General features: G+C 34.7%; 1 protein-coding gene across 3 annotated transcripts in view; it reads right to left on the bottom strand.

The window, feature by feature from the left end:
• Positions 1 to 5,930: 5,930 nt before the first annotated feature.
• The window catches only part of SEMA3D (semaphorin 3D), a 224,602-nt gene continuing 219,437 nt past the window's right edge, over positions 5,931 to 11,095 (bottom strand). For all 3 annotated transcript variants that reach the window (XM_044946569.2, XM_006052907.4, XM_025291019.3), the window contains one exon: positions 5,931 to 10,202. In XM_044946569.2, the coding sequence (XP_044802504.2) occupies positions 9,777 to 10,202 (426 nt within the window). In that variant the 3' untranslated portion in view covers positions 5,931 to 9,776. The remainder of the gene's footprint in view (positions 10,203 to 11,095) is intronic.

Here is an 11,095-nt window from a genome sequence, read left to right as displayed (position 1 = left end):
ACAAATTACCATGGGAGATTCGACATTTTTATTTGTTTTTCAGTAGTAAAAATGACCTGTAGGAAAGGGCTGCAATTATAACTAAACTCGATAATTGGAGATAATTGCCCAATAGTAATTTGTTTCAATATATTAAAAGCTTAGAGGGATATGGCCCATGAAACAACCCCTTTCCTGATGCTAAATGATAACTTCCTACCTGGTAAATTGGTCTCATTTTCTTCTTATTCAAGTTTATGTACTTTAATTTAATACTCTCCACTATGCCCTCTTCTACTCCTACAGTGCATATGTAAATATACTAGCCCCTCATTAACAGGGTCCATTAAAACTGAGAAGTTTGCAAAGGGCAAAAATGTTGGGCTAAATTTTGGCCTTTCTCTACATATGAGCAAAACATCCACAGTAGATTAAAAATGCATATTATATTAATGTAGAACTTTTCCTAAACAAAATAATGATTTGGGGAATCATTTAAAGGCCTTTTACAAGATATAAATATTTCTTCAGGTTATCTAAAAAGCATGAGTTGGTTTATAAATTTGATATATAAGCCAGAAAGAAGAAACTCTATATTTTAAATATCAACCTTAAACAGTGTTCATTCCAAGAAAGGCCAACTCAGCTGTTTGGAGTCCTTTGGCACATTAAGCACAGGGTTCGATACCCTAGATGCCTTAGGCATTTCCATAACAATAAGGTATTGCTTTGAAAACAGACATTATTCCAGGGTCCCTGAGGCCAAACAAAGTCCTCACTGTCACATTTTTAAAATAAGCAGGATGTCCAAGAAAGTCCATAATGTAAGTCAGTGGAACTGGAAGGTTGCATTATTATGATGGCTGCATATCTAGTATTTCTATATGTTATTCTTTTCTCTTTTCCGTCTCTTTTTAGATTTTACTATTGAGTACTTTGTTCTTTTACTGCAATTTATATCTTTCATCTACTTTTTGTTATGAAATATTTCAAGCATGTAGAATTATGTTGAGCAATATATTTAAATTATAAATCTAACACACAACTTTGTGAAATGCTAAACTAGTTACTGCAAATATATGTAATATATAATAGAGAGTTTATATTTTTTTAGAGAAATAATACTTTATTGAAATAGCCATACCTCCCTGTGTACTCATTCTCTTATTTCTTAGAGGAAAATATATTCTGAATATAGTGTTTAACTTTTCCAGAAATGTTTGTTACATTTTTACTGCTTACATATGAATGTATGTATCCATAAGCAGTATCATTTGCTTCTTTCAACTTGAAAACCCAGTATAATTCTTTTTGTGTTCCTATACTCTGGGATTCTGTTTCTTTAACACTGTTTTTTAAATTTTTCTTTATAGATGCCTGCAGCTCTCCCCCTCCCCCCAATTAAACTTCTGTATCCATCTAGTGACTATATTTCAGTCACTTCTGTAGAACATAGACATTGTTCTCTTTTTTCTATTATATTTAATCTTACGATAAACATTTTTAAAAATGTCTATTACTGAACATGTGGAGAAGTTTCTCAAGAATATACTTAATTGTGAAAAACTGGATCTTGGTGTATGTGCATTTTAAACTTCGAGTATTGTCAAGACACAGTTTTACCCAGTTACCCCCTCAGGAAAACTCTCCCATCAGGAAGCTTCCATAAGCCTCTAATCCTTCTCCATCAGAGGGCAGAGAGACTAAAAACCACAATCACAGAAAATTAACCAATCAGATCACATGGACCACAGCCTTGTCTAAAACAATGTAACTATGACCCATGCCCATATAGGGCCACCCAAGATAGAGGGTCGTGGTGGAGAGTTTTGGCAAAACATGGTCCACTGGAGAAAGGAATGGCAAACCACTTCAGTACACTTGCCTTGAGAACCCCATGAAGAGGATGAAAAGGAAAAAAGATAGGACACTGAAAGCTGAACTCCCCAGGTTGGTAGGTGCCCAATATGCTACTGGAGATCAGTGGAGAAAGAACTCCAGAAAGAATAAAGAGACAGAACCAAAGCAAAAACAACACACACTTGTGGATGTGACTAGTGATGGAAGCAAAGTCTGATGTTGTAAAGAGCAATATTGTATAGGAACCTGGAATGTTAGGTCCAAGAGTCAAGGCAAATTGGAAGTGGTCAAACAGGAGATGGCAAGAGTGAACGTCTACATTTTAGTAATCAGTGAACTGAAATGGACTGGAATGGGTGAAATTAACTCAGATGACCATTGTATCTACTACTGTAGGCAAGAATTCCTTAGAAGAAATGGAGTAGCCATCATAGACAACAGAAGAGTCCAAAATGCAGTACTTGGATGCAATCTCAAAAACAACAAAATGATCTCTGTTCGTTTCCAAGGAAAACCATTCAATATCACAAAATCCAAGTCTATGCACTGACCAGTAATGCTGAAGAAGCTGAAGTTGATCGGTTCTATGAAGACCTACAAGAACTTCTAGAAGTAACATGCAAAAAAGATGTCCCTTTCATTATAGGGGACTAGAATGCAAAAGTAGGAAGTCAAGAAATACCTGAGTAACAGGCAATTTTGGCCTTGGAGTAAAGAATGAAGCAGAGCAAAGGCTAATAGAGTTTTGCCAAGAAAATGCACTGGCCATAGCACACACCCTATTCCAACAATAACAAGAGAAGACTCAACATTTGGACTTCACCAGATTGTCAATACCAAAATTAGATTAATTATATTCTTTGCAGCCAAAGATAGAGAAGCTCTATACAGTGAGCAAAAGCAAGACCAGGAGCTAACTGTGGCTCAGATTATGAAATCCTTATTGCCAAATTCAGACTTAAATTGAAGAAAGTAGGGAAAACCACTAGACCATTTAGGTATGACCTAAATCAGATCCCTTACGATTATACAGTGGAAATGAGAAATAGATTCATTGGATTAGATCTGAGAGACAAAGTGCCTGAAGAACTATGGACAGAGGTTTGTGATATTGTACAGAAGGCAGGGATCAAGTCCATCCCCAAGAAAAAGAAATGCAAAAAGTCAAAAGGTTGTCTGAGGAGCCCTTACAAATAGCTGTGAAAAGAAATGAAGTGAAAGGCAAAGGAGAAAAGGAAAGATATACCCATTTGAAAGCAGAGTTCCAAAGAATAGCAAGGAGAGATAAGAAAGCCTTCCTCAGTGATCAATGCAAAGAAAAGAGGAAAAACATGTATACCTGTGGCGGATTCATTTTGATATTTGGCAAAACTAATACAATTATGTAAAGTTTAAAAATAAAATAAAATTAAAAAAAAATAGAATGGGAAAGACTAGCGATCTCGTTAAGGAAATTAGAGATACCAAGGGAACTTTCATGTAAAGATGGGCACAATAAAGGACAGTAATGGTATAGACCTAACAGAAGCAGAAGATATTAAGAAGAGGTGGCAAGAATACACAGATGAACTATACAAAAATGATCTTAATGACCCAGATAATCACAATGGTATGATCACTCACCTAGAGCCAGACATTCTGGAATGCGAAGTCAGGCTGGCCTTAGAAAGCATCACTATGAACAAAGCTAGTGGAGGTGATAGAATTTCAGTTGAGCTATTTCAAATCCTAAAAGATGATGTTGTGAAAGTGCTGCACTCAATATGCCAACAAATGTGGAAAACTCAGCAGTGGCCACAGGACTGGAAAATTTCAGTTTTCATTCCAATCCCAAAGAAAGGCAATGCCAAAGCATGTTCAACCTTAGCACAATTGTACTCATCTCATACACTAGCAAAGTAATGCTCAAAATTCTCCAAGCCAGGATTCAACAGTTCATGAACCGTGAACTTCCAGATGTTCAAACTGGGTTTAGAAAAGGCAGAGGAACCAGAGGTCAAATTGCCAACATTTGCTGGATCATTGAAAAAGTGAGAATTCCAGAAAAACATCTACTTCTGCTTTATAGACTATGCCAAAGCCTTTGACTGTGTGGTTCACAACAAACTGGAAATCCTGAAAGAGATGGAGGTACTAGACCACCTGACCTGCCTCTTGAGAAAACTGTATGCAGGTCAAGAAGAAACAGTTAGAACTGGACAGGGAAGAACAGAGGGGTTCCAAATTGGGAAATGAGTACGTCAAGTCTGTATATTGTCACCCTGCTTATTTAACTTATAAGCAGAGTATATCATGAGAATGCTGGGCTGGATGAAGCACACTTGCAATCAAGATTGCCAGGAGAAATATCAATAACCTCAGATATGCAGATGACACCACCATCATGGCAGAAATTGAAGAAGAACCAAAGAGCCTCTTGACGGAAGTGAAAGAGGAGAGTGAAAAAGTTGGCTTAGAATTCAACATTCAGAAAACTAAGATCATGGCATCCAGTCCCATCACTTCATGGCAAATAGATGGGGAAACAGTGGAAACAGTAGCAGCCTTTATTTCTGGGGGCTCTAAAATCACTGCAGTTGGTGACTGTAGCCATGAAATTAAAAGACTCTTGCTCCTTGGTAGAAAAGTTATGAACAACCTAGACAGCCATATCAAAAAGAAGAGACTTTACCAACAAAGATCCATCTAGTCAAAGCTATGGTTTTTCCAGTAGTCATGTATGGATGTGAGAGCTGGACAGTAAAGAAAGCTGAGCACCAAAGAACTGATGCTTTTGAACTGTGGTGTGGGAGAAGACTCTTGACAGTTCCTTGGACTGCAAGAAGATCCAACCAGTCCATCCTAAAGGAAATTCGTCCTGAATATTCATTGGAAGGATTGATGCTGAAGCTGAAACTGCAAAGTTTGGCCACCTGATGTGAAGAACTGACTCATTTGAAAAGACCCTGTGCTCGGCAAGATTGAACATGGGAGAAGAAGGGGACAACAGAGGATGAGATGATTGGGTGGCATCACTGACTCAATGAACATGAATTTGAGTAAACTCTGGGAGTTGGTGATGGACAGGGAGGCCAGGCGTGCTGCAGTCCATGGGGTCACAAAGAGTCAGACACAACTGAGCAACTGAACTGATCTGAGTATTGTCAAATCCCTCTTCCAAGATTTGTTTGTACTAATATATACACAAGTGACAAGTATATGAGCTTCTGAAGCAAAAAATAGTTTACATTTTCATCATCTTAGGCATGAGTTTCCTGGACTAACAAATCATACTAATGCAGATAACAAGTTGTGTGGTTATAGATGTTTTTGATTCTCAAATGCTAAACTTCTGCCTCCTTTTTTCTCAGGATCACTCCCATGTCTTACTATAGTCAAACAAATACACATGGAATTTTTTCAGTTTTTAATCTTAGGTTGTATCTTTATTTATAGTAACAGCTTGGGCATGCTCTTTAAGAGGACCCTATATAATTTTTTTCTTTTTAAAATTTTATATATACACATTACCATAAATTCTCATGTTTGAAGCATGTCAAAGCACTCAGAAAACTTGACATTTCTTTATACAACATCCCTACAGGTTATTTCATTACAGGTTTGGTATATTATAATATTATCTATTTGCAAATATAAAATATCCTACATGGGTGTACAAAATCAATAAGAAATGAAATTGTATCTAAAAGAAATTCAAGTAAATTATTTATAAAACAAAATCAGAAACCTCAACTTATGCCTTTAAAAATTTAAATTCATACAGCTAAGCATACAGATGACTATTTTTAATTTTCACTTATAGAATGGTAATTGGAAATCTTAAAAGTTGTTACTTGAGTAGTAATATTAATTCAGTCTTCTCATGTCTAAATTAAATCACAGTAAAGCTTAAGTATATAATTATAATGATTGGGAAGAGAAAATTATTCTTTTTTTCATAAGGGGAATTATTGCATACTTACAGTGCAAAATATATCTACTAAAAATTTTTAGGAGATATTTTCCTTTGTATTTGAGTCAGTGTGATTCTATGTGTAAAACCTGGTTATCATGTTCAGGGTCTAAAAACAAAACTTGCACACAAACCAACATTCTGTTTATAACCATAAAACACTAATGTTTGTATTTTATTATAATACAACCAAAATATACATTTAGAAACTTGCAATTATTTTAGATTACAAGACTACACTTCTTTTAAAATAGCAAAACTATAAATTCAAAGTAGATTGCTAACCACTTACAATTATTAAGTATTAAATTACACAATTAACTGACAGATTTTTTGCCCTTCACCCCCAAATCACCTATTTCAAACATACCATAAATACTTTAATATGAAAAATATTTAAATGAGAGGTATAAGTCATGTATATGCTCCTGTCTTTGCACTGTCAATGTGTCCAATCTTGGAATGTTAGATCTTTTTTTAACCTCAAATGTAAATTAAATTATTTAAATATTGTCATTTACTGTGAGAAAAATATTTCTATAAAAACATTTTAAATATCTTTTTTCTAAATTCTCCATTCCCAATAAGGCTAATGAATTCCAACATTTTGTCCAAGACAAATTATAAAGGGATGCTGTTTCAGCTTTCATTTCCACTTTTATTTATTTATATCTTATTTCACGAGATATATTTAAGACTTAAAATATCAGTGTTTGATGCTCTTGTTCAATTTAGCATTTTGTTGACATCTGGAGGCTGTCTAATTGTCCTTGAAATTTTAATTTTCAATATAATATAGAAAAACAGGCACTGGCAACTGTAAACTTATTTTTTGCTTGAGTTTATACAATTCAGCAGAAACAAAAGTTAATAGCATATAAAGAACTGAAACATAGACCAAAGAACAATTCAAGAGTAAACTCATTTTGCAGGCAGCATATTGTAGGTAAGTAGTATTTAGCTAACGGATTTGTGAGGTATGGTATGAGTTATAATTCTTTCACTACTGTTGTGGCTTTTGCACATTTCTAATGTTCTCAATTTTCTATTTCTTAAATAATTTGGTTGATTTTCAAAAAAATTTTTTTAATAATGTGAATGTGTTTTGAGCTCTCTGTGGAAAAATAGGTTCTACACTAATTATTTAGACTATCCACTTCTAAACAAACTTAAAATCCCCAATACATTGAATGTAAATGAATGCACAGTTAGGATTTAGCAGCATGAAATTCATATTTAGCTGGAATGAAATTCAAATGATGAATATGCAAGTCAGAGACATGTATTCAAAACATGGGGGAAAAAACCCCATAAAATTAAGGCTAAACAGACATTTTAAGACCTCTCTGTAAAAAGCTGAGTTTTTAGCAAATCTGAAACTATTAACTATAATTTTATTTTTCATTATTTCAAAGAAAATTTGGTAAAAGCTTTCAGTGGTGAGGAAGTATATATTGTGTCTTATCTCTAGACAATATATTCACACTGTTCCCCTAAGTGTTTTAGGCAATTAAAGGATTAAAAAATTAAATGTAGCAGCTTAGATGTCTTGTTCTTATAAATATACATAAATCTTTGCCAATAAAAGTTTTATTTATTACATGAATTTTTTACTAACAATATTTCAAACTTATTTAATTACCATAAATTAATAGATTTAGATCCAAAGCAACCATTAAAATTTAGCTGTCCATTAAAATTCCTAACTTTTTTCTGAATAACTAAGAAAGAATTAATTTAAAAATGGCTTGGACATTCATATTTTGATGAAAACCAAATTTATTTTCACAAGTCAATCCTAACACTTGAGTTTCATATAATTCTCTCAAAGCTATTTGTAATTTGACCATTACTGTCTAATATACACATATTTGGAAATCTTTTTAAAAAACATACTCATACTTATATGCTTTGAGCTTATCAAGAGTTCTGGCAAGATTTTAAGCCAGCAAATCAATAGTTTCAAACACTCTTGTTAGCAGTCTGATCTTGCTTGAACTATTCTTATGGATTACTTTTTAATAGACTGATTTGTTCTGGTTCACTTAAAAAAACTATCTTCCTTAAGTTTTCCCTATAGTAAAACATCTACAAATGTTTATGAGTATCCTATCAAAAGGTGACTTAACATCATAGATCAGTGTGACTTCTTTGAGTAGGTAAGCAATGCAAGTACAATGAGTGTAAGATAGGACGTTTTGAGCATAAAACCAGGAACAGACATGATACTGAAACTCGTTCCCTTCTCAGAGGCTTTTACTTTCAAGACACGTACAATGCATGAGAAACAAGCAATGTCTGCTATTTAGTTTTCTGAAAAGCTGCCTTCTGTGTGAGGAAGTGACTAATTTTTCATTTCACACTAAAAAGGGCGTGAAAAGGCAAAACAGAAGAAGGCTAAGGGTTTCGTATTGTATGAAGGAAAGGTGAGTCCTTCTTAAACAGGCAGGAAACATACCATACATATTCAGAGGGAAGGTCAAATTGGAAACATTTGAAAGCACTAACAAAACGTGAAAAATATTAATGTGAGTTTGTTTTCTTTACATGCAGTAGACTTATTTATTATTAAATTACTAAAACAATGAGATTATACAGCATATAATCTCAGAAATGCAAAAAAGGTTGTGAAGAAAAAGATGTCAAAGAGTTAATTTAACCCTTTCCGTTGTAAAAATTTTTGCATTTCATTATTTAACAAATACATAGTATTCCCACTCCCCATGACAGTTGTCTATCTAATTCTCTCTCTATATATGTATATATTGTTTTTTCCTATTCACTCAAATAAAATCTAATAATCCATTATTTAGGAGAGAATAAAGACACTAAATAGAAATAATTTATAGAGTATGATGAAATTTTTAGAAGAGAGGCAGTACACACTGAAATTCCATTGGTTATATATAAATTTGTGTTCTTTCTTCCCATGATCCTTTAGAAAATGTAACTTTTCCTCAGGCGTTTACTTGAAGTTTCTTATAATCTAGAGTTTTTCATTTTTTTTAAAACAGATGAATTACAAATTGGCAGCTACTTAAACTCCAGTGCATAGAGCCACATTACCTGTCATCCACTGTATTTGTGATTGTTCTTCCTTTTTATGGGGAGTTTTCCCCAAAGCCAGAATTTATGGCTGTCTTTCTTTCTCTTAACAAATCCCATCTGCGTTCCCCCCGGTTAGGATGCAGCATACTTTGTGATGTTTTCTTTTATCAAAATGCTTTCCCATACCCTATTAAAATATTTATTAAGCATTCTGCCCCTATAAAGCTCAGCATATATTCTTAAAACACATAACTGAGCACCAAGTTCTCTCTGTGAACCTGTTATCCTGACAAGTCACAAGGAATCCTGGGAGGAACATTTATGCCCTTCAGTAAATCAATGCTGCAGGACACTAAATTGTAACCCCTGGGGTCTGAAAGGAGTAATGCACCTCTCCAAATTTCCGAACCATACATACACCAAGAGCAAATGGCTCCCTGGGAAAGTTCCTGTTGATACTGTGAGCTGTATTTTGCATCTTCCCTCCAATTCTACCACCAGGCAGCCAGTTCTAAAGTGGAATGATATATCCGTTCATAAGAACATAAAGCAACAACTGCATGGTAAACTCCATGCTTAAAGGCCATGCAAAGGACATAAAGCACCTTATTTCAATGTCAAATCTGATGCTTTTTTAACTCAGTTATTTACATAATAAATTCAAAAACTCAGAATATAAAACATTTACAAGTGTAAAGCCCCTGTTTTGAGGATAATTCAGATACTTTGCAGGTGTAAGTTTTAGTTCTTGGAAAACTGGTTCAGATGAATGATTCACCCTTATTAATGCCATATCCACCATATAGTCTTATTCAGATTACTGTTGTGCTTTAGCAAAACTCCATGGAAAGCTCTTATGAGTTAGTATAAGGATGAATAAAACAGATAACAGTGTTTTTGCAGGTAAAGAGTTCTTTTCTTTAAATTAAATAGAAAACTATGTGGCCACAGCTCTAGGAAGTTCTTCCAGGTCTCTGTGATGTCTTCGATTTCGTTTCTTCTTCATTTCCTGCATGTGCTTCCACTTCGGGCTGCCCTTGTTCCGCTGTCTCCGCTTCTCCCTGTGCCACATCTGTTCACAGTACTGGTCTAGGCTGAAGTTTGGACTGCTAAGGATTTGGATGTAGTCTTTATATCTCAACCTTGACTCAGCCAACAGATCCTTGACTGGCCCCTCCTCATGCTCTGCCCTCTGGGTGTTTTCCATCTGTTCATTCTCAATGATATTCAAAGTCAGCTTCACTATGGTGTGGATAAAAGTGTGCTCCTGTGCTTTGCAGTAATACAACCCAGAGTCCTTCTTCTGCAGACTTCGAATCAGTAGCCCATATTCTGTTTTGATGATCCTTTCATCGGGTTTTACCTGCAGAGTTGAAAAAAGGTAGGTAATAAATGAGAGCCAGAGAGGCTGCATAGTTTACTTAGATGAATCTAAAAGATCTAGTCCCCATCTCTCTGTCATTAAGCATAATACTGTCAGCTGTCGTGGAAGAGAGTGAAAAATTCAGCTCAAGTAGCTGCCCCCAGAAATGTATGGTTGCATCTGATCATATCTAATTGAGTCTTTGGAATATAATTAGTTTTTCCTCCCAATCTACAGATAGGGATAAAAAGTCATGAAAATGAAGTAAACCTGGAAACTATCAGCTGACCATCTTTACAAGAGATTCCACATACTAATTGGTATTCTAAGAACACTGATTTGTATCTGAATTTTAGAACTAGAATATAACATTGGCAGTCACTCTGTAGAAAAAGAGCTTTAGTGCACACTACTACCTATCATGTAGAAAAGAATGATGATTCTGAAAGGAATTTACTCTTTTTTCTAGATACTGCCAAATAAATGAGCTGAATAGCATATGGAAACTATAAGTGGTGACTTGTTAAAAGTCAAGTGGAAAGGCATGGAGGACACAGCCTTTGGGATGTTAGAGCTGTAACTAAGTAGGACCATATAGTCAGAAGGTTAGAAACATTTAAAGCTGAATTTCTCTTTTTACTATGAGTTGAATTTTGATACTGTGTGTCTGTATGATACTTTAGACTATGTCATCTGTGAAAATACTTCCCATACCTCAGTATACTATAACATTGTGATGTGACTTCGAGTGTGAGAAAGCTCAATGAACAAAAAGAACCTCCCCTGGAATGTGATGCTCTTTGCCCTTTGAAGCAATAGTACAGAAAGACAATTCAAATGTTTAAGCTTGCCTGGCCCCCAATCTGATGTGAATAGTGAACCTATCTTCAATA

This window comes from Bubalus bubalis, chromosome 8 (assembly GCF_019923935.1).
Source record: "Bubalus bubalis isolate 160015118507 breed Murrah chromosome 8, NDDB_SH_1, whole genome shotgun sequence".
NCBI classification, from domain to species: Eukaryota; Metazoa; Chordata; class Mammalia; order Artiodactyla; family Bovidae; genus Bubalus; species Bubalus bubalis.
The sequence above is the reverse complement of the archived record's forward strand: the minus strand, read 5'-3'. Positions and strand labels throughout refer to the sequence as shown.